The sequence below is a fragment of the Oncorhynchus masou genome, chromosome 32 (assembly GCF_036934945.1).
Source record: "Oncorhynchus masou masou isolate Uvic2021 chromosome 32, UVic_Omas_1.1, whole genome shotgun sequence".
NCBI classification, from domain to species: domain Eukaryota; kingdom Metazoa; phylum Chordata; class Actinopteri; order Salmoniformes; family Salmonidae; genus Oncorhynchus; species Oncorhynchus masou.
In genome coordinates, this window is record NC_088243.1 from 57,915,355 (window position 1) to 57,940,223 (window position 24,869).

General features: G+C 42.6%; 1 protein-coding gene across 3 annotated transcripts; it reads right to left on the reverse strand.

Moving 5' to 3' along the window:
• Window positions 1–2,958: 2,958 nt before the first annotated feature.
• Window positions 2,959–24,689, reverse strand: LOC135526303 (diacylglycerol kinase theta-like). 3 transcript variants are annotated; one of them, XM_064954560.1, is made up of 24 exons: window positions 23,922–24,686; window positions 23,416–23,637; window positions 21,830–21,909; window positions 21,473–21,572; window positions 21,080–21,166; window positions 20,159–20,289; window positions 19,894–20,047; window positions 16,713–16,775; window positions 16,296–16,396; window positions 15,651–15,862; window positions 12,912–12,996; window positions 12,495–12,549; window positions 12,291–12,352; window positions 12,047–12,197; window positions 11,803–11,841; window positions 11,179–11,294; window positions 10,897–11,048; window positions 7,613–7,761; window positions 7,310–7,488; window positions 6,984–7,084; window positions 6,749–6,895; window positions 6,436–6,547; window positions 4,247–4,399; window positions 2,959–4,113 (listed from the first exon to the last, which is right to left on the reverse strand). In XM_064954560.1, exons 1-24 carry the CDS (start codon window positions 23,950–23,952, stop codon window positions 4,081–4,083), a joined length of 2,715 nt encoding a protein of 904 aa, XP_064810632.1. In that variant the 5' UTR covers window positions 23,953–24,686; the 3' UTR covers window positions 2,959–4,080. The 3 variants fall into 3 exon arrangements, with proteins under 3 accessions (XP_064810632.1, XP_064810633.1, XP_064810634.1); XM_064954561.1 differs by having other exon boundaries at window positions 20,159–20,284; window positions 21,081–21,166; window positions 23,922–24,685; XM_064954562.1 differs by lacking the exon at window positions 6,436–6,547 and having other exon boundaries at window positions 23,922–24,689.
• Window positions 24,690–24,869: the final 180 nt, after the last annotated feature.

Consider the following 24,869-nt stretch of genomic DNA (forward strand, 5'->3'; position numbering starts at 1 on the left):
GACCATTTTAACTTGTCTCTACCCTCTGAGGAGGTTCCCATTGCTTGGAAGGCTGCCATGGTTAGTCCTTTATTGAAAGGGGGAGATCAAGCTGATCCTAACTGTTATAGGCCTATTTCTATTTTGCCCTGTTAATCAAGTGTTGGAAAAACTTGTCAATAATCAACTGACTGGCTTTCTTGATGTCTATAGTATACTCTAGAGGTTGTTGGCAGAGAGATTTGGAACTCTTATTGGTCTATTGACTTATACCGCTTGGGGATGTCACCAGGCAAGCCAAAACTTAACCCATGCAAAACCTCCTGATTAAAAGGTCCTGTGTAAATTGTATTTTCAATCATCAACTATCAGGAAATAACACAAAAAACTGCATTTTGACAGCACTGGGCCATTAAATGTTTTGTACCAAATGATACTTTACTTAATGAAATGTAAAATACCTTGTGATTTCAGTACCGTAAAAATATGCTACCAGTTTTTGCCTTGTATTATCAGCCCCAGACATGACACCCAACGACAATAACTCAGGTAGATATTACATAAGAGGTCCCATTTTAATTTTAAATGGACACAGTTGTTACACGGTATCGTTTGATATATCTTTATTTTTTCTTATTTAGTTATTTCAACATTAACAGTAAACAATCTTATCACCTAAAAGCGTCTGTAAAACAATACATTTAGTGCAATTTACAGTTAAAACTAAAAAACAGCTTTTGTCTGCAAAAATATTTATTCATTTTAACATTTAACTTCCATTAAGACTTGGTAAAAAACAAAATAACTTCAATTAGGAAAACAAAATAAAAATACAGAATTGACAACATAAATCACATTAACTCAAATTGGTCTAGAAATGCAGAGATTAAGATATTCAAATCACTGCACCAGCAAGAGTGGACCACATATCATGTTAAACATTTTGACACACAAGTAATACCACCAAGCACTTCAATGAGGCACAACGTGGAGTTTAGGCCGAATGACACCACAGAACGACACTTTGGCCTGAAGGTTCATCGTACAGGCACAATTTACGCAGAAGCTGTAAACTTACTACGAGACGCACATAAGCGACATTCAACACACAAAAAAAATAGTATCTTGGGCATTGACATCAACGCTGTTACGCACTTTTCAGCGAAGCAACATTGAGGAAAAATGGAAAAAATAAAAACAATGACACTTTTGTAGGTAAACACATTGAAAACCCTGATCAAACTGTGTTCCGATGCATTTACCAGCAAACAGTCATCACTTCTCCCATGTCTTTTCATTTCATCCCTTGGTGTGGACATTCTTCAGTCTTATGAAACAGGTTAAAGGGGCAAACATATTGGACTATCGCCATCATTGGTGTGGATTGCTTTTGGGGATGGAGTTATGTTGTGACTTTAGCCTCACAGCAATTATTCTAAAATACTGTATTTTCCAATGGGCACTGCAGCACAGAGCTGACCATTGACACCAAATACAGATACCAAAGATACATATTGATCTGAAACACAATACTTACCTCTACATACTGTACATGCATAAACACTTTCTGCCTCTAAATGGAATAAACATGGACAATATAAAAACTCAATGTTTACCCATGTGACTTCTGTACACATGGTGCTGACAGTACATGCATTTGACAGTACATGTGTCCCCTCAGTCTTATGACAAGTTAATGAACCCATAAGTCTCTTGACTTGAATGGTGAAAGTATGGTACTGTATATAGTGAATACCTATCCAATCCTTTCATTTACTAGTGGTCAGAAAGGAGAGGAGACAAGGAAAGGAAGCCATTGAGAGAATTGGAACACGGCCGATGAGGAACCACAGTGAGTGTGTCTAGATGGCCATGATGACCCAACAGTCTAGGACCCTATTCATTCAAGCCTAGCTGTCAATGCACATTTGATTTCCTGTAGTCAAAATCAAGAACATCAACTGCATGTCAATTCAAAAGCTTTCACACTGCATAAAAGGACTGCAGACTCAGACTCAACCCTGACACCTGCTTATCAGCTTTGATTGAAAAGGGCCCGGAAGCTGCTAGTGGGGTGAAAGATTCAAACGTTTTGCTACACACTAGCTCCAAGCCAAAAGTGAGTCAACTTACATACAACTTCAATTTAAAAAAAATAACACAATCGATCAAATACTGTTCCAGCTACATCACATGTGCTGGGATGTTAAACAATTTTTTTTTTTTTTTTTTTTTTTTTTTTAAGAGATCTTCTTTCATATTATGCAGTCTTTTCATGATTGCATTTTCTTGTACATTCTACATCATCAGGAATGTGGACGAAGTGCTGACAAGAGAACAGGTACTCAGGCGTACTTTCTACTATGGATGAAACATGATCTCTAGGCCAACTAAATGACTGGAGAAATCCAATACAAGCCTCTAGTTTATAATGCATGTTTAGGATTGGCTAGTGGTCTCCTCCCTGCATTCATTCCATCAACTATAAAAAATTAGCAGCAACAGAGATACTGTAAGACAATGTATGGAGTGCAACGTTTAAGTCATGATTCCATTCAAATTTCCTACCTACAGCTTCCTCGACAGCTTTCAGCTTTCCCGTCTCCCAATGATACTTATGTTTGGAATACATTTGTGAGGCATTAAGTGTTGGTAAACACATTCTGCAGTGAGGTTGACTGCTACAAAGAAAGGCTGAGGTACTGAAATATGAGGTACTTAGCTACAGACTGAATATTAAGATGTGAGTGTGTTTGTGTGTGCGGCTGTGCATATTTCCGAGACTGTCGTAAGCCTCCACTTGAAATAATGTCTCACATTAACTTTATAAAATTGTTATTAAATGGCCACTGTGTGGTTTTAGATGTATAGTCAGTTTTCTTTTCCTCTAATCTAATTTCGTAAGAATTTTGCGCTAAGTTCTTTTTTTCCCTTCTTTTTTTTAAACATTAGTACTTTGTGAAACCAAGCACAAGTGTCTGGAATATTTTACATTTTAATCCAGTGTTTTACTCAGAGGACTCTCTGAAGCAGCTCGATGTCTGAACTTCGAAAAAGCAACATTTACACTTTATTTTACAGTCTGGTATTTACATGGTAGCAGTGTAATTACATCTTATAAATACACTATATGACCAAGAGTATGTGGACACCTGCTCGTCAAACATCTCATTCCAAAAGTTGGTCCCCGCTTTGCTGCTATAAACAGCCTCCACTCTACTGTTAGGCTTTCCATTAGATGTTGGAACATTGCTGCGGGGACATGCTTCAATTCAGCAACAAGAGCATTAGTGAGGTCAGGCAATGATGTTGGGCAATTAGGCCTGGCTCGCAGTCAACATTCCAATTCATCCCAAAGGTCAGGGCTCTGCGCAGGCCAGTCAAGTTCTTCCACACGTCTCGACAAACCATTTCTGTATGGACCTCTCTTTGTGCATGGGGGGGCTAGCCTGAACCATGAAAAACAGCCCCAGACCATTATTTGGGCAGGTAACGTTCTCCTGGCATCCGCCATAACCAGATTAGTCCGTCGGACAGTGAAGTGTGATTCATCACTCCAGAGAACATGTTTCAAGTGCTCCAGAGTCCAATGGGTTTCCACTCCAGCCGACGCTTGGCGTTGCGCACGGTAATCTTAGGCTTGTGTGAGGCTGCTCGGCGATGGAAACCCATTTCATGAAGCTCCCAACGAACAGTTCTTGTACTGACGTTGCTTTCAGAGGCAGTTCGGAAACTCGGTAGGGAGTGTTGCTACAGAGGACAGACAATTTTTACGAGCTACACACCTCAGCACCCGGCGGTCCCGTTCTGTGGCCTACCAGTTCGCGGCTGAGCCATTGCTCCTAGATGTTTCCACTTTAACAGCACTTACAGTTGACCGGGGAAGCTCTACCAGGGCAGAAATTTGACAAACTGACTTGATGGAAAGGTGGCATCCTATGCCACGTTGAAAGTCACTGAGCTCTTCAGGAAGGCCCTTCTACTGCCAATGTTTGTCTATAGAGATTGCATGGCTGTGTGCTCGATTTTATACACCTGTCCCCCATCGCTGAACGAAGGGCATTCAGATTGCCAGCCTAAAAGAGGGGCTGACTGCTTCTTCTACTTGTGTTTGTACTTCCTCAACATCCGCACCTGAACAGGAACACAATTACTTGATAGCTGTTGACTTTATAGAAAGGTATGGGAGGTTTGCAACCATAGTAAAGGATACAACAGTGAAATTGTAACTATTAGTCCCATTATAGTAACAAAAAAAAACTGTTACCTTTGGGCCTGCTGCAGATATGATGATATGTCCGGGGGCCTGGATCCAGGGCTCTCCATCCACCTGCACAGGGATGGGCTTGGTCGCTGTGATACGCACGTAGTTGCCCTGGGCGAGACGGATCCCAGAGCGCATGCCGCTCTGCACCTGGCCCTGGACAACACAACACACATTCCGTTGGCTTGCACGATTCTTTCCATTCTCCTTTGACCTCATTTCGCACACAGGACTGCCGCTGACTGGATGTTTTTTGTTTGTCGCACCCTTCTCTGTAAACACGAGACAATGTGTGTGAAAAGGCCAGGAGGGCGGACGTTTCTGAGATACTGGATCCGGCGTGCCTGGCACCTCATTTAGCCCTTTCCGATGTTCAAATCAAACAATGCCGATGCCTGTCTGCCTGCTTTATATAACAAGCCACGGCCACGTGACTCACTGTCTGTAGGAGCGATCCATTTTTGTGAACGGACTGTACCTAATAAACATACAGTGCATTCGGAAACTATTCAGACCCCTTGACTTTTTCCATATTTTGTTACGTTGCGTCCCTCTTCTAAAATGGATTAAATAATTTGTTCCCCCTCATCTTTCCACACACACACACACAACACTCAGTAGTGACAAGTTTTTTTAAAGGTTTGCAAAATTATAAATTCCACACTTAAATATCACATTGGCATAACTATTCAGACCCATTACTCAGTACTTTGTTGAAGCACCTTTGGCAGCGATTACAGACAAGAGTCTTCTTGGGTATGACACTACAAGCTTGGCACACCTGTATTTGGGGAGTTGCTCCCATTAGTCTCTGCAGATCCTTTCAAGCTCTGTCAGGTTGGATGGGGAGTGTCGCTGCACAGCTATTTTCAGGTCTTTTGAGAGATGTTAGACTGGGTTCAAGTCAGAACTCTAGCTGGGCCACTCAAGGACATTCAGAGATTTGTCCCAAAGCCACTCCTGTGTCGTCTTGGCTGTGTGCTTAGGGTTGTTGTCCTGTTGGAAGGTGAACCTTTGCCCCAGTCGGAGGTCCTGAGCAGGTTTTCATCAAGGATCTCTCTGTACTTTGCTCCAGTCATCTTTCCCCTTGATCCTGACTAGTCTTCCATGTCCCTGCTGCAGAAAAACAGCCCCACAGCATTTTGCTGCCACCACCATGCTTCACTGTAGGGATGGTGGCAGATTTCCTCCAGATGTGACGCTTGGCATTCAGGCCAAAGAGTTCAATCTTGGTTTCATTAGACCAGAGAATCTTGTCTCTCATGGTTCGAGAGTCCATTAGGTGCCTTTTGGCAAACTCCAAGCGGGCTGTCATGTGCTGTTACTGAGGAGTCGCTTCTGTCTGGCCAGTCTACCATAAAGGTCTGATTGGTGGAGTGCTGCAGAGATGGTTGTCCTTCTGGAAGGTTCTCCCATCTTGGTCACCTCCCTGAATAAGGGTTCTTGGTCACCTCCCTGAATAAGGCCCTTCTCCCCCGATTGCTCAGTTTGGCTGGGCGGCCAGCTCTAGGAAGAGTCTTGGTGGTTCCAAACTTCTCCATTTAAGAATGATGGAGGCCACAGTGTTCTTGGGGACCTTCAATGCTGCAGAAATGTGTTGGTACCCTTCCCCAGATCTTTGCCACGACACAATCCTGTCTCGGAGTCGCTAAGAACAATTCCTTCAACCTCATGACTTGGTTTTTGCTCTGACATGCACTGTCAACTGTGGGACCTTATATAGACAAGTGTGTGCCTTTCCAAATCATGTCCAACCAATTGAATTTACCACAGGTGGACTCCAATCAATTTGTAGAAACCTGATTGAATGATCAACGGAAACAGGATACACCTAAGCTCAATTTCGAGTTAATTAGCAAAGGGTCTGAATACTTAATACATTTGCAACGAAAATGTTTTAACCTGTTTTCGCTTTGTCATTATGGGGTATTTGGTGTAGATTGATGAGAAAAAAAAAACAATATTTAATTCATTTTAGAATAAGGCTGGCTGTAAAGTAACAAAAAGTGAAAAAAGTCAAGAGGTCTGAGTACTTTCCAAATGCACTGTATCAATGAGAGTTATTTACATTTTGATCTGGATAAAACATTTTGGATCACTGAGATCATTTTTTTTAGCTCTGATCTCTTCTTTGTGGCAACAGGACATACTCAACAGAGTAAGGAAAGACTTGTAGTGAGTGATTAACTCACCATGTGTACCACCCCAGTCACCCCCACCACCTCCAGCATGCCATCGTCAATGCGAGGTTTCCCGTAGCGTGAGTCACCCTCTGATCCCCACAGGTCTGCCCCGGAGCCCCAGCTACACACACACACATAGTTGTAAGTGCTGTGTTTCAGATCATTATGTACTGAAGGTGTGAGTGAGTCAGGGGCCAGTGTGTTTAAGCCAGTGTGCGAGGCCATTCTTGTTCAGGAGCATGCATCTTAAAGTGAATGTCATACGTCATGAGTGTGATTGTTAGCCGTGTGTAGAGTTTAGCCGTTTGTGTGTATTTCCTACCTGGGGATGTTTAGGAAGATGAGGCCTTCTATGCTGGGCAGTTCTATGTCTTGCTTGTCCACCTGTAGTTTGAGGTCCTTGTGAAGGTTCCGTGTGTGACTCAGCTTCTGCAGACCCGCCTTTAGGTACACACCTTTGTTGTGAAACCTACACAGACACCAAAGATAAGTCATTTTGGAGAAATTCCTTTTTGGGGATATTTTAAAGCAACTTCTCACCGGAGGTGGTCTATTACCTGCTGTTGAACTTCCCTGGTTCCTCTTGACGGGCATGGTGGAAGTCCAGACTGACTTCAGCATCGATGCCCAGCCCAAAATAGTTGTTCATCTGCACTATCTGTAACAAGGGAGACCACCAGTTGAATGGTCACGCCAAAAAGTACACCCATGCATCGATTAAAATGGCAATGTAGTTATAACAATAGTTATAACATAAATCATATATTTCTATACCTATTCATGTTTGTCAAGTTATTGTTTTGTGTGCATTGTTATATTGTGAAAGTAAACAAAAACTACAATTGCAAAAACATTAATCATATCTGCATTATTCTGATTGGACCTTTGGTGGTTCCAGCAAGCCGTTCTCCTTGCCGTCATCTGTGATCTCCTGTGCATCCAGCAAAATAGTCCAACGGTCTATCTGCACCTCCTCCGCCTCGTCCACAGATACCAGGATGTGGTGGGGGTCCTCTCCGCTGTAGCCCGCCCCCCAGCGCAGGATCCGCGCCAGGTCGTTACCTGATGGGAGGCATTAGGGGGTGGGAATATTGTGAAAAAACTACTGATGGAAGCTGATTGAAGCTAACCTATGCAAAATACAGCAATTAGAAGAGAAGGGTATGTCATCAGGGGTCCCACTCACCTGTGCCGAGTGGGACGATGCCGACGGGGGGCTCGGGACAGACCAGCTTGTGTCTGATGGCCTCCAAGACTCCCAGGACCCAGCCCACTGTCCCATCTCCCCCACACACCAGCACCCGGAAGCGGGGCACCGCCCTAAACGTGTGGAGTCTGTGGAGGATATAAGAAAACAAAAACTTAAGAGATTAGGTGGGGAGGGCCAACTGAATATTAGGATGATGTTCCTAATGTTTGACACACACACACACACGGTGTCGGACATTTACATACACTTATGTTGGAGTCATTAAAACTCGTTTTTCAACCGGTCCACAAATTTGTTGTTAACAAACTATGGTTTTGGCAAGTCGGTTAGGACATCTACTTATTGCATGACAAGTAATTTTTCCAACAATTGTTTACAGACAGATTATTTCACTGTATCACAATTCCAGCGGGTCAGAAGTTTACATACACTAAGTTGACTGTGCCTTCAAACATCTTCGAAAATTCCATAAACTTATGTAATGGCTTTAGAAGCCTCTGATAGGCTAATGACATCATTTGAGTCAATTGGAGGTGTACATGTGGATGTATTTCAAGGCCGACCTTCAAACTCAGTGCCTCTGCTTGACATCATGGCAAAATCAAAAGAAATCAGCCAAGACTTCAGAAAAATTATTGTAGACCTCAACAAATCTGGTTCATACTTGGGAGCAACTTCCAAACGCCTGAAGGTCCCACATTCATCTGTGCAAACAATAGTAAGCAAGTATAAACACCATCGGACCACGCAGCCGTCATAACGCTCTGGAAGGAGAGGCATTCTGTCTCCTAGAGATGAACGTACTTTGGTGCGAAAAGTGTAAATCAATCCCAGAACAACAGCAAAGGACCTTTTGAAGATGCTGGAGGAAACAAGTACAAAAGTATCTATATCCACAGTTAAAAATGTCCTATATCGACATAACCTGAAAGGCCACTCAGCAAGGAAGAAGCCACTGCTCCAAAACCACCCTAAAAAAAAAAGCCAGGCTACGGTTTGCAACTGCACATGGGGACAAAGATAGTACTTTTTGGAGAAATGTCCTCGGGTTTGATGAAACAAAAATATAATTGTTTGGTCATAATGACCATCATTATGTTTGGAGGAAAAAGGGGGAGGCTTGCAAGCCGAAGAACACCATCCCAACCGTGAAGCACAGGGGTGGCAGCATCATGTTGTGGGGGTGCTTTGCTGCAGGGACTGGTGCAATTCACAAAACAGATGGCATCATGAGGATGGAAAATTATGTGGACATATTGAAGCAACATCTCAAAACATCAGTTTTGAAGTTTTGAGTTTTGAGTTAAAGCTTGGTCGCAATTTTTTTTATTTAACCTTTATTTAACCAGGTAGGCTAGTTGAGAACAAGTTCTCATTTACAACTGCGACCTGGCCAAGATAAAGCATAGCAGTGTGAACAGACAACACAGAGTTACACATGGAGTAAACAATTAACAAGTCAATAACACAGTAGGAAAAAAAAGGGGTGTCTATATACAATGTGTGCAAAAGGCATGAGGAGGTAGGCGAATAATTACAATATTGCAGATTAACACTGGATTGATAAATGATCATGTACAGGTAGAGATATTGGTGTGCAAAAGAGCAGAAAAGTAAATAAATAAAAACTGTGGGGATGAGGTAGGTGAAAATGGGTGGGCTATTTACCAATAGATTATGTACAGCTGCAGCGATCGGTTAGCTGCTCAGATAGCTGATGTTTGAAGTTGGTGAGGGAGATAAAGGTCTCCAACTTCAGCGATTTTTGCAATTCGTTCCAGTCACAGGCAGCAGAGTACTGGAACGAAAGGCGGCCCGAATGAGGTGTTGGCTTTAGGGATGATCAGTGAGATACACCTGCTGGAGCGCATGCTACGGATGGGTGTTGCCATCGTGACCAGTGAACTGAGATAAGGCGGAGCTTTACCTAGCATGGCCTTGTAGACGACCTGGAGCCAGTGGGTCTTGCGACGAATATGTAGCGAGGGCCAGCCGACTAGAGCATACAAGTCGCAGTGGTGGGTAGTATAAGGTGCTTTAGTGACAAAACGAATGGCACTGTGATAAACTGCATCCAGTTTGCTGAGAAGAGTGTTGGAAGCAATTTTGTAGATGACATCGCCGAAGTCGAGGATTGGTAGGATAGTCAGTTTTACTAGGGTAAGCTTGGCAGCGTGAGTGAAGGAGGCTTTGTTACGGAATAGAAAGCCGACTCTTGATTTGATTTTCGATTGGAGATGTTTGATATGGGTCTGGAAGGAGAGTTTGCAGTCTAGCCAGACACCTAGGTACTTATAGGTGTCCACATATTCAAGGTCGGAACCATCCAGTGTGGTGATGCTAGTCGGGCAAGCGGGTGCAGGCAGCGATCGGTTGAAAAGCATGCATTTGGTTTTACTAGCGTTTAAGAGCAGTTGGAGGCCACGGAAGGAGTGTTGTATGGCATTGAAGCTCGTTTGGAGGTTAGATAGCACAGTGTCCAATGACGGGCCGAAAGTATATAGAATGGTGTTGTCTGCGTAGAGGTGGATCAGGGAATCGCCCGCAGCAAGAGCAACATCATTGATATCATCATTGATATATACAATGGGTCTTCCAAATGGACAATGACCCCAAGCATACTTCCAAAGTTGTTGAAAAATGGCTTAAGGACAACAAAGTCAAGGTATTGGAGTGGCCATCACAAAGCCCTGACCTCAATCTTAGACAATTTGTGGGCAGATCTGAAAACGCGTGTGTAAGCAAGGAGGCCTAGAAACCTGACTCAGTTACACCAGCTCTGTCAGGAGGAATGGGCCAAAATTCACCCAACTCATTGTGGGAAGCTTGTGGAAGGATACCTGAAACGTTTGACCCAAGTTAAACAATTTAAAGACAATGCTACCAAATACTAATTGAGTGCATGTAAACTTCTGACCCACTGGGAATGTGATGAAAGAAATAAAAGCTGAAATCACACTACTATTATTCTGACATTTCACATTCTTAAACAAAGTGGTGATCCTAACTGACCTAAGACAGGGAATTTTTACTAGGATTAAAATGTCAGGAATTGTGAAAAACTGAGTTTAAATGTATTTGGCTAAGGTGTATGTAAACTTCTGACTTCAGCTGTATATATATATTAGAGTCAATCATATATTCACTGGTTGACATTACTCTGTGTTTGTGCCATGGCTCACAAACATACATGATAGAAAAAACTATTTCAAAGATCCCCCTTCTACAAACACAACAGCTGTAACATCACACTGTCTCACCCAGACAATGGTCCCCCATTGGTCATATCAAACACTTGGTGGGGGTTCAGAAGCTTCCGGAAACCATAGAGGAGCTCTCTGCCCTTCAGCTCACCGCTCTTAGGGTTGACAAACACCAGTAGGGGCGAGTCACCTTTGGGTAACTTGTTGTGCTGCAGGGGAGTTACAACAGCAATGTCAATGGAGTAAAGCAAGCCGGCTTCTTTAAAAAGGTTCAGTTCCCGTAAATTACACATTCAACTGGGATCTGGGTTTGTTTACGTCACATTGACGTAACATTACCATGATCTCTGGTAGGACAAGAGAGGTGAGCTGCTGGTTGCTGACAGACGTGTCTTTGGCTAACATGAAGATCCTCTCAGCCTCAGAGAAACACTTTATCTGCAACACCACTGCACCTTCAACGCAGACCGATAGACAGGCAAACCTCAGAATCGATGAACTCCCACATTCAATGTTATGATGACATTTACGACCTTGTATGTAATGCACTAAAACTGCTCCGCATAGAAATCGCTTATTATAATAAAGACGTCACAAGATAAATGGCTGTGGGTCATACAGCAGGCTTGATATAAATGGACCATTTAGCTCTTGGGCAGTGGCAGCAGCAGTGGGGCACTCACAGTCTGAAAGAAAGGGACTTATGGAACACTGAATGTGGCAGGAACCTGCTGTAGTGGCCTGCAGCAAAAGAGCAGCGACTTGAGCAGTGTCAAGCAGAGACACAGCCCAGAACAGGCCGTTTGGGGATGGATGTGGAATGAGGGCATAGGGAGGGGGACAGGGAGGGGATTGTGGGGAGTAGCGTGATACTTAGGAAGGGGACAGCAGGATTAGAGAGGGGGACGAGATGGGGGGGGGGGGGGGGTGCTCCACTGGCTGTTTCCATGGCGACTTACACACCTTGGTTCCCGTAAACATGTGTGATGGTGACCAAGTGACCTATGGGGGAGAGCAGATAAGCATCTAGTCAGTTAACAATTTTAAATAACATTTCAAATCAACTATAGTCCATTTCAAGGAAAATGTTCAGGAGGATCTCTGTGGTAAAGTGAAACGAAAGGTGGACAGCACTGAACCCTATGGGATTCTGTCCATTTTATTTCTTGCAAAGAGTGGAATCGTGATCCGATGTGTGTAGACTCACTCTTGATAGCTAAGTGCTCCTGTAGCAGGTCTGCATATTCCTCCTTGCTCAGCTGTACAGGCAGTCCCTCTAGAAGCAGGTTGACCTGCACAATCCTGTTCCTGCTCTCCACGATGTAGAAACGGGTCTGGTTCATCTGCCTCAGGGAGATCTGTCAGAAACAAAAAAAGACACAGCTATAAACAAACACCCCCCGAATTACCCATAAACTTCAATGTCAACTTGGAAGTTCCTCATACTGTACCTTCCTTATCTCCTGCAGTTTGTCCAGCAGCAGCTCGTGGCCTGTCAGCACTCGCCTCTGAACTGGGATGTGGAGAAAGAAAAAACACACCGTCAATGAACTTTGATAAGATACAATAAATGAAGGCATATAAACGAAGAGACTTCTTATTTTATGGATAAGGACAGCGTTGATGTATAGGTCAGACATATTCCTGTTTCTTACCTTGCTTACTGCCCATGTAAACCTCCACAAGATTGAAGCTTGATGGGTCTTCATTCTGGAGAAAAGAGTATCGCCAAACAAGAGTATTGAACTAGTATTGTCATTAACAGATACATATTATAGTCAGAGCAATAGTTCAACCATTAATTGAAACTTCCGGGTACAATACATTTACATATTAGGCATATAGCAGACGCTTTAATCCAGAGCATTTTACAGGAGCATATAGGGTTAAGTGATTTGCTCAAGGGCACATCAAGAGATTTTTCACCTAGTCGGCTCAGGGATTCGAACCAGCGAGTTACTGGCCCAACACTCTTAACCGCTAGGCTACCTGCCGCCCATACAATACTTATGCCAAGTTGTATTTAAGATAGAGTGGTTGTGTTATGTTGGTGACCTGCTGTTAACCTGTACCTGTTTTTCCAGTTGAGTGAGGGCCTCCTTAATGACAGAATCCACAGTGCTGTTCTTGGAGATGGATATGTACGCCACAATAACCCTGTAAACAGACCCAGGCAGTAGCAATGGAAGATATCAAAAGGTATAGTATGAGGGCAACTGTCACTTAGTCGGCTCGGGGATTCGAACCAGCGACCTTTGCATTACTGGCCCAATGCTCTTTTGACCAAAGCATTTTCTGATGCCTAATGAGTCCTTTGAGATTAACTCATTAGCGCATTTGAGATTTGTGCTAGTGATGTGGTTATATCAGCTGGGCGAACAGGTTTAGGTTAATTAAATAGTGTGGATGAAGGGCAGGTGGTTGGCAGGCGGGTTGAATAAAGAGAAAACAATACATTAAAAACACATACATACATTTATAATTCTTGTGCAATTTACATCTATAGGCTACATTGAGGTTTTTCTTTAATTATTTTAGGCTAAGTGCTTAAGCCTAAGCTTTAAGATCGAAATGCATATGCACCAAATAGCCTACACACCAATCACCAAATGCTTTTGGGAATGGGCAGAAAAAGTTCATCCACGGAAGCAAAAAGGACAATGTCACAGTTTAATACAAGAGAAAAGCTGCAACATGGAGAGTTGAAACTAAAAAGGGAGGGCCAGGAAAGTAATGTTTGGGAAAGATTTTGTGAAGTGGTAAAATAGAATTACAGCAGTACGGGCCGGCTATGTTATGTGATGATTGTGAGGCGCTACACAAATTCGACAGCCACAAGACGGGGACTTCAAATAGGCCTATGGCAGGTCAAGGGAACTGGAGCCTACTGTTCAGATGGGTTACATTGAAACTGTAGGTCTATAACCTCTCACATAGCCTTAATATGAACTCCCGCAGAATTAAGCATTTCTTGCAGTAAATTGATACATTAAATGTAGGCAAAATTTTGACTCGGGAACAGGAGTGGAGAAATATGATTTATTTCAGCATCTTGAGAGAATGCGCAGTTAGATATAGTCTGTAGAGGTGCTACCTTTACCAGAATCATAAAAGCTGACAGTATTTCAACCACGTAAAGTATGCATCCAAGCCGACCTGAAATCTTAGAAACATGTTGGGTCGTTTTCACAGATTTCCATTATCTTACAACCGGTCAAACTGATGTAATTTGGAAATTTTTCAGTTTTGTTTGTGTTATTGCATTTCCTCTCCGGTCCCTAAATGTCTTTGCTCCCCGTGAAAGAAGATGAAAAAAAATGATTTGTTTGCATCCCTGTTAGTGAGCATTTCTCCTTTTCTTCTTTGAATTTTACCACCTTTGGATACCAATTTCGTGGTATCCAATTGTTAGTAGTTATACTATCTTGTCTCATCGCTACAACTCCCGTACGCGCTTGGGAGAGACGAAGGTCAAAAGCCATGCGTCCTCCGAAACAAAACCCAACCAAGCCGCACTGCTTCTTTAACATAGCGCGCATCTAACCCGGAAGCTAGCCACACCAATGTGTCGGAGGAAACACTGTGCACCTGGTGACCTGGTTAGCGTGCACTGTGTCCGGTCCGATGATTCCGGTAAAGATAGCACCTCTACAGACTATATCTAACTGCGGCCGGCTGCGACAGAGCCTGGGCGCGAACCCAGAGTCTCTGGTGGCACAGCTAGTGCCCTAGACAATGCAGTGCCCTCGACCACTGCTCCACCCGGGAGGCCCCGAGCATTTCTCCTTTGCCAAGATAATACATTCACCTAACAAATATGACATATCAAGGAGCTGATTAAACAACATGATCATTACACAGGTGCACCATGTGCTGGGGACAATAAAAGGCCACTCTAAATGTGCAATTTTGTTACACAACACAATGCGTGCAATTGACATGCTGACTGCAGGAATGTTCACCAGAACTGTTGCCAAATAATTTAATGTTCATTTCTCTACCATAAGCCGCCTCCAATGTTGTTTTAGAGAATTTGGCAGTACATCCAAATCGGCCTCAACTGCAGACCATGTGTATGGCGTCGTGCGGGTGAGCGGTTAGCTGATGTCAACGTTGTGAATAGAGTGCCCCATGGTGGCGGTGGGGTTATGGTATGGGCAGGCATAAGCTACGGACAACGAACACAATTTAATTTTATCAACAGCAATTTGAATGCACAAAAATACCGTGACGAGATCCTGAGGCCCATTTTTTTTAAGGTATCTGTGACCAACAGATGCATATCTGTATTCCCAGTCATGTGAAATCCATAGTTTAGGGCCTAATTTATTTATTTCAATTGACTAATTTCCTCATATGACCTGTAACTCAGTAAAATCTTTGAAATTCTTGCATATTGCGTTTATATTTTTGTTCAGTAAAGATTGAAGCATTCATTCTATTGATTTATGACATTCTGGTGAGCAAGGGTTTATTTAGTCTTCTAGGGCAACATATGACAGAAGAGAAGCTGATGTATCTAATTATAGATAGTCAACTTGTCTAACAAATAGCTTACCAAAACTTTGAAAATTCTAAGCAGAAACATATCTAAATCAGGCAAATCGTTCCGCCGTCGTTGACTGTAACCTACAGCGTATTTTCTATATTAGCGGGTTAGGGTCAGGTGCAGGCCTCAGACTTTCCATTTATCACATATGGTTGGGCGGTTGCGGATGGGTTAATAGCAACTACAGGCGGGTGAACAAACAGCTGACCCATGCATCACTAGTTTGCGCCATAACTGAGCAGTTTCCCTATACATTACTCACTTGAGCCAGCCGGCATAGATCCTGAGGACCTCGGTTTCCTGAGGTTTGGCCCTTAGGAGCCACGCCTCGGGCACATTCTCCTTAAAGATTGCCTTATCGGGGGTGCCATTATGGTTGAGGACGTCGTCATCAACTAGAGCCTGCTGGCCGTTGTCTTGGAGCTCATATTCCAGGGGGTCATCTGGGATGTAAAAGGCCCTCAACGCTGACTCCTGCAGACAAGGATTAGATCAGGGACTGGTGACCCTCCTCCTGGAGAGACCTATTGGATGTGCAGGCTTTTACTCTATCCCTGCTCTAAGAAACACACCTGGCCTGATTCTACTGAGCTGCATGTCAGACCCTTGATTAGAAGAATCAGGTGAGTTAGAGCAGGGCTGGAGCCAAAGCTTGCTCTCCAGGAGGGTTGGCCTTGGATTAGGTTGTTCAAAACTATTGTTATTATCATCATTATTGATGTTACTAGTGATAGTAGTATTGGTGATGATAGTATAAATATTATTAGTACCTGTTGTTGCTGTAGTAGTTCAACAATATTAGATCAGTATTACAGTAGTAGGAGTTGTGGTAACACAAATGAATGCACTCTTAAAACAACGAAGCACTTAGTGTAAATCTGTTTTTAGTAAATGGGGAGAATCTCACCACTACTTCCACATTCTTGGTTATCCGAGGAATGGAGAGCAAACGGAAGTGGCTACGCTTGACTGCATCATCCCCATCAAACACCTTGAGAACCTGCTTCCCTGCAGTTTTGCACACCAAAAAATATTTAGACCAATGTGGTCAATTCTATGGACCCGTATGATTAGGATTAGGGTAGACTTGGATTTGATAACTAAGCATTAGCAAATGCTGCAGAACATCAGGAGCGGTAGGACTACTGTTAGCTTTGTGTCATGCTCTAAATAGCAGAGTTAAAGCATTTTAAAATAACTTTAAACCAGAAACGTTAGGGAATCTTTTTTCTAGCTGAAACATGGGAAAATCATAATGTTTACATGTGGCTTCAATGGTGACATGCTTGGCTAAATACAGTGTGACAACTCATCCTGTACCTACCGGAATCTGGTGTGGTTGCCAGCTGGCTCTCCTTTGTAGGTCTGTCAGCATCTTCCAAGTTATCTGATGAAGCAAAGTTCAAGTTATAGGTACGTGAAGGCAAACAACAATGAAATAGAATGAACGTTACATTTGCTACAGGTTTTTCCCACATACTTTACATTGTTTCACTTCTGTGTGCAAACAGTCTACTGAAGAATGGATGCCTCTTTCATTTCAGGTTAAAGCACAAATTCACCATTGCTCATCTTGTTTGACAAATGGCTTGACTCATCTTGCCTGACGTAGAACAAGTGACCAACAACATGTCACTTGCTCCAAGCACCTCTCATTCCTGGCAGCCTAGGTGCCCAAGTACGAATGCTTACAAAGGGAGTGCAAAGTTGACTGTGTGGAGTTAGCAGTGAATGAATTAGGCCTATGTCTTACATTACCATAATGGAAACTCATTTTCTTGATTGACACTGAACTAAATTATAAATGCAGAATTCAACAATTTCAAAGATAATACTGAGTTATAGTTCAAGGAAATCAGTCAATTTAAATAAGTTCATTGTGCCCTAATCTATGGATTTCACATGACTGAGAATACAGACAATGATTTAATTCAGCTTTTATTTCTTTCATCACATTCCCAGTGGGTCAGAAATTGACATACATTCAATGAGTATTTGGTAGCATTGCCTTAAAATTGTTTAACTTGGGTCAAACGTTTAAGGTAGCCTTCCGCAAGCTTCCGACAATAAGTTGGGTGAATTTTGGCCCATTCCTCTGGACAGAGCTGGTGTAACCGAGTCAGGTTTGTAGGCCTCCTTGCTCGCACACGCTTTTTCAGTTCTGCCCACAAATTTTCTATGGGATTGAAGTCAGGGCTTTGTGATTGCCACTCCAATACCTTGACTTTGTTGTCCTTAAGCCATTTTGCCACAACTTTGCTTTGGGTCATTGTCCATTTGGAAGACCCATTTGCGACCAAGCTTTAACTTCCTGACTGATGTCTTGAGATGTTGGGATGGTGTTCTTTAGCTTGCAAGCCTCCCCCTTTTTCCTCCAAACATAACGATGGTCATTATGACCAAACAGTTCTATATTTGTTTCATCAGACCAAAGGACATTTCTCCAAAAAGTACCATCTTTGTCCTCATGTGCAGTTGCAAACCGTAGCCTGGCTTTTTTTATGGCGGTTTTGGAGCAGTGGCTTCTTCCTTGCTGAGTGGCCTTTCAGGTTGTCAATATAGGACTTTTTTTTACTGTGGATATAGATACTTTTGTACTTGTTTCCTCCAGCATCTTCACAAGGTCCTTTGCTGTTGTTCTGGGATTGATTTACACTTTTCGCACCAAAGTATGTTCATCTCTGGGAGACAGAATGAGTCTCCTTCCTGAGCGGTATGATGGCTGCATGGTCCCATGGTGTTTATACTTGCGTAATATTGTTTGTACAGATGAACGTGGTACCTTCAGGCGTTTGAAAATTACTCACAAGGATGAACCAGAGTTGTGGAGGTCTACAATATTTTTTCTGAGGTCTTGGCTGATTTCTTTTGATTTTCCCATGATGTCAAGCAAAGAGGCACATAGTTTGAAGGCAGGCCTTGATATACATCCACAGGTACACACCTTCAATTGACTCAAATTATGTCAATTAGCCTACCAGAAGCTTCTAAAGCCATTACATAATTTTCTGGAATTTTCCAAGCTGTTTAAAGGCAGTCAACTTAGTGTATGTAAACTTCTGACCTGCTGGAATTGTGATACAGTGAATTATAAGTGAAATAATCTGTCTGTAAACAACTGTTGGAAATATGACTTGTGTCATGCACAAAGTAGATGTCCTAACTGACTTGCCAAAACTATAGTTCGTCAACAAGAAACTTGTGGAGTGGTTGAAGAATGAGTTTTAATGACTCCAACCTAAGTGTATATAAACTTCTGACTTCAACTGTACCTTAAAACAAAAAAGTGTTGGTGAGTGGATCAGAAAACAAGTCAGTATCTGGTGTGAACATCATTTGCCTCATGCAGCGTGACACATCTCCTTCGTATAGAGTTGATCAGGCTGTTGATTGTGGCCTTTGGAATGTTGTCCCACTCCTCTTCGGTGACTGTGCGAAGTTGCTGGATATTGGCGGGAACTGGAAAATGCTGTCGTACAAGTCGATCCAGAGCATCCCAAACATCCTCAATGGGTGACATGTCTGGTGAGCATGCAGGCCATGGAAGAACTGAGAAATTTTCAGCTTCCAGGAATTGTGTACAGATTCTTGCGACATGGGGCCGTGCATTATCATGCTGAAACATGAGGTGATTGCGGCGGATGAATGGCACGACAATGGACTTCAGGATCTCGTCATGGTGTCTCTGTGCATTTAAATTGGCATAGATAAAACGGCATTGCATTTTTTGTCCATAGCTTATGCCTGCCCAAACCACAACTGCATGGGACATTCTGTTCACAACGTTGACATCAGAAAACGACTTGCCCACACAACGCCATACCGGGGATTCATCCGTGAAGCGCACACTTCTCCAGCGTTTCTGGCAAGAGCTCTGGTGGACATTCCTGCAGTCAGCATGCCAGTTTCACTCTTTCAAAACATCTGTGACATTGTGTTGTGTGACAAAACTATACATTTTTGACTGGTCTTTTATTGTCCCCAGCACATGTGTAATGATCATACTTTTTAATCAGCTTCTTGATATGCCACACCTGTTAGGTGGATTGATTATTTTGTTAAAGGAGAAATGCTCACCAACAGTAATGTAAACAAATTGTTGTGCGTATGGAACATTTGTTGGATCTTTTATTTCAGCTCATGAAACATGGGACCAACTGTTTAAATGTTGCAGTTATATTTTTGTTCAGTCTTTCCATTGTGTATATTTTTTGTCCAATTTAATATTCCTTTGCATGTACATTTCTGTGAGTGAAATTGCTGAGAGGATGTGACTTTGGGTAGGGGGAAGGGAGGGGTAATGGATTTATTTTTTATTTTACCTTTATTTAACTAGGTAAGACAGAACAAATGCTTATTTTCAATGATGGCCTGTTCAGGGGCAGAACGAAAGATTTGTACCTTGTCAGCTCGGGGATTTGAACTTGCAACCTTCCGGTTACTCGTCCAACACTAACCACTAGGCTACCCTGCCGCCCCATGGATGTTGGGGATCACAAGCTTACCCAGCTCATTCTGGTAGCTCTCAGAGATGCGGTAGCAGTGCATCTTGCTAAAGTTCCTCGAGCATATTCGCACACAAGCAGGGTGAAGAAGCATGTTGCGTAGCCGTCCCAGACCGCACTCTGGCGGCACAATGAGATAACAGGCAGCGTGTGTCTGCAAAGTATGACACAAACACTGTTAAAACAAGCACATGCAACATGCTGTCTGGCATTATTAGCTCCAGTAGTTTTGTGGCGGTACTTTTATTTTCGTTTTGAGTCTTACCGTAATACCACACCACTGACACCGCATCCCCGCCAGGACGTCTGAGGAGCTACAGGTGCGCCGGCAGACCTCACAGCGTGCACCTGAAGGAATGTTCCCCTCCCGCCAGTGGTGGGGGAATGCATCCTTGGCCAAGAGGATTAAAAAATATAAATATATATTTTATTTTAAAAACAACCGACAGATATGTTACAATAAGCAAAAAGTAGACCAGTCAAAACATAGGAAGAAACTCATTATCCTGTTGGATGTGCTTTTATGTCAACCTAAAAGGACCAAACATATTTGGTATTGCTCAGCACAGCTGTAATTTCTCTCAGGTCGTTCCAGTGTGATTTCTCAGAATCAGGCCCTCGAAGCCTCTCTATGGAACTCTCCTATGGAGGATTCCTCCCTTGACAGTGGCAGGTGATAAATGTGATTTTCCTGTGTTTTATATATATTTTTCACACTACGGAGGTTGGAATGATACTGTGAAATATTGCCTGAAATTTCAGCCTGTTTAGGTGGGATGGAATTTTGGCCTACCTGGTGACATCAATAGGCAGTAAATTAGTTATTAGACCAATAAGAAAGAGAGTTCCAAACCTCTCTGTCAGCTAGTTTTCAGCTTTCCCCTCCCCACTCAGCCCACTCCTAGAAAGTCCTAGCAAAAATATTGCTTCAGAAATTTCTCTTTGCTTCTTTTCGATCATTGTAATTGAAAACAATCACAGTAGGGTATTTAATTGTTACCCAGAAATGATTTGATATTGAGATAAAAATGGCTGCATTGGACTTTCATTTTAACTCAAAGGTGCACTTGTCTTTTGTTTTGCTTCTTTGCCTAACGAGTTTATAGTATCTTAACATGCCACTGGGGGAATTAAATGAACATTGTGAACAGAATGCACCTTTTAGACAGAAGGCTTGTGACACTTACAAAGTCCTGACTCCCATCCTGGTGACAGAGACGGCAGTCGCCACAACTGAACGTAGCACAGTCATAGTGGGCATGCAGCTCACAAACTGAAAGCAGAACCAATGGTTACGTTACTTCTGTAAAAGTCACTACTTCCACTGATGGACTGGCTCCCAATCAGACTTCCCCCAAGGAAGTTGAAATACAATTTGAATGTACATAGAATGTACTTTATGTGTGTAAACTTAGGCTACATGACAAAGTAAACGCACATCGACACATATGCTGAGGTTTAGCTTGCTACATTTCACTCATTTGTTCCATCATGATCTGTACACTTCTACAAAAGTGAACCTGCAAAACCTTGGCCATAAGTTGTACATTGTATGTTGTGAAAGCTCTTAAAAACCAACCTTCACAACGAACGGCAGTGTTTCCCTCCAGATGCTTTCGACACACACAGCAGAATCTCTTTTTCTGCCCTGCTGGACCAAAGCAATGGGCGACAGGGACCTGGAGTTCACAAATGGACAAAAAAAGGAACATGACCAAAAAGACCATGACAGAGGATTGCCGTGCCAGCATGCACTCAACAGGAGCATGCACTCAACAGGAGCATGCACTCAACAGGAGCATGCACTCAACAGGAGCATGCACTCAACAGGAGCATGCACTCAACAGGAGCATGCACTCAACAGGAGCATGCACTCATCCATCAGATCACAGGCAGTAACAGAGCAGTGTAACCTTAGGGTGTAAGTGTTACTCACCCGCACCTGTGTTGGGGCCATGCATGAACACACAGTCCTCACCATCTTCAGGCACTTTTCATGGCACATAAAGTTACACACTAGCGGTGGGAGGAGACACCAAATAACAGAGTCAGTCAGTCGAGGCGCATCAGGAGCATAAGTAACTAGGCTATCCAAAGTCCCATTCATATTCTTGTAATTAGATTTTGTTGTAACATCGTCTATGAACCACCTTTCAGTGTTCCCCTATATTATTTTAGCAGCCGTGCACCGCTTGCTAAGATACAGTAACTTTATGCTAGCTAAAAAAATGTTTTGTTAATATATGATTGGCTGGTGATGTCATTGAGATCAATATATCAAATTAAGTTGTCCTCAATTTTCAAAGGAAGAGAACATAATTACAAGTTTATATTTTTTGGAATAGAATGTCCTTTTACCACCCCTGCTGAAATAAATCCTAAATGGAAACATTGCCTTTCTATAGGCTAATGCATTATAAATGCATTAGTAATGCCTTCACCCAATAATGCATTATGGTATTTGCTAAGCATTCACAGTAGCCTAATAAATCCACGTATCTTCAAACTCAGTCATAGTGCATTACTTAGAGCAGAGGTTTGTCACAAAGGAGCAGTCGACCTCAAGCTGGCTCGGGAGGCTTTAGTCCTTGTGCATCCATTGCCCTCTTAATAAGGCAACCTGTCTAACAACAAGAGTTCATGAGAAGCATCCAATTTCATGGAGGCGACATGCAGTATACGCTTCAGGTACTAGTCCAGCATAGTTTTGCTAGAATTTGACACATTAACAAATAGGCCGTTACTGCATTTAAGTAGGCACATTAGTCTAAAATATACCACCATTGTAGCATTATACATTTTTTATGCTGTGTCTAGGATGATATGCTTTTACAGATGCTCTGCCTCTGCTCTCCAGCATCCAGGTCCCTGCTGCCATGCCGACCAGTTAAAGTATATCTGCAGCTGATTGCACAACAGAGGCTTTGCATCTCCCCTCTGCATGGTTAACACTGTGTGTTATCCATCATCTTCTGTTGTGTTGTGCAGTGCTGCTCCTATATGCTTTAGTGCTAGGCGAGGGGTAGCTTTGCATACTACATGTTCTATTCACGTTTTCAATCTTTTTCAAGGGAGCAATATTTTCTGATGTCAACCATGATGGATAAATCATGTAGGAAAAGAGGGAATTTACTCAATTCACATTAATTGATCACAGTCTGTGCATGATATTGGCATGGCCCTAAAAGCCAGTGATTTTCCACATACAAAAACGAATTGGACACAGAACCAAGGCACCTTTTCTCCCTCTCTCTCCCACACACACACAGCTTCTCCTATCATGCACACACACAAGCATGCCATCACCCTGAGTACTGCTCTATGAACATACTGTACACGATGACAATATCTAGAAAAGTTTTATTTAAGCTCATAATGATTAAGTTTGTGCATCCATTCAACAATTCAAAGTGAATTCCCCAATGTCAAATACATTTGACATTTCAGTTGAGCGGTTCCAACTCAGTCTGGCCAAGTTAAGATACAAAAACAACCGTCACGTTCTCATGTAAACCAACCTACCTTCACAAACGAATCCGTTAAGACCCCATATGAAATCACTGCAGTTGTGGCAGAACGTTGGCTTGGTGAGAGTCACTTTCCTAAAACTGTGTCCGGGTGCGCTGACCTGGTACCTTGAGCGAGAGCCAGGGGACTCTGGAGGCTTTCCCCTCCTGGACAAGGGGCTAACGGGTGGACTTTCCATTATGGAATTATCATTCTTAGAGCTGTCTGCCATCGTATCTGTGCATCACAAGGGTCCAGTACAATGAAAACTTAGTTAGTTCAAATGTGTTTCCGCTGGTAAACTAGCGAGCTCCAAGCAACGCGTTATCCCCCGCGGCTGTGTCATTCATTACACCTTGGAACGAGATGCGACAGCTGCTGAAGCCAAGCGGGCATGACGTTAGCGAGCTAGCTAACAACAATAACGTTAGACATGGCAGTTAGCTGCATTGCAAAATATTTTATAAAAATACGTCTTGAATGATCCAGAACGACGGTTAATTCACAACAATACACTTTACCTGAGTCGTGTCCCTCGTCACATGGAAACATTAAAAATAAGCTTACTGACGAACGTTAGCTAGCAGGCTACATTTGCTCGCAAGGAAGAAAGCAAGTTCAACGAAAATCCATCAAAAGCAACATGACTAATTAGCAAATTTTTATGCCCGCATAACTAATTAGCTAATTTTTTACGCCCGCAGTTTTCATAGCTCTGTGTAGTCGTTTACATCCGCCCTCCGCGTCCAGGCAAAACGAGTGAGTGACTATCGTCAGATAAAATTATCAAAGACAGCACAGTATGAAGATAAGCAGAAACTGCTTCTCCAATAGAAATCCCCGATAACGTTTGTAGGCGATGTCATGGCGACGTTGGCGAGCTAAACTCAGACGCAGAAAAACGTCATCGGGTTATCTGTCGTCTCCAAGTACCCCTGACTGCAATGAATTTAAACTATGTCAACTGGGTGATAATACCGCCATATTTTTGAAAGACAGGAATGAGGTTTCTATAGCAGTTTCCTGTATTGAAGACTTTTCCTTCGTTTCAGGTTTGAAAATGTATATCAATAAATCAGTCTTATTTCCACTCAAGGATTGTGTTTTACAGGAAGTATATGGTATCCAAATTAAAGATTAAGTTTACTTCTCTTGGAATTGTTATATGCAAGGATGAAAAACAAAGGAGTGAATTAAACTTTGACCCCATTATTGAGAAAACAAAGAAGAAATTTAACCTCTGGTTGCTGAGAGATATTTCGTTACACGGTCTGGTTTTAATGTCCAAAACTGAAGGGTTATCCAGATCGGTTTATGTCTCGTTATCTCTTGAATTATCCCCTAAAATTGTAAAGGACTTAGATAAGATTAATATAATTTGATTTGGAGGAACAAGCCTCACTACGGAAAGATATTCTCACTAATACCCAAGAACATGGAGGTCTTGAGGTTTTAGATTTCAATACTCT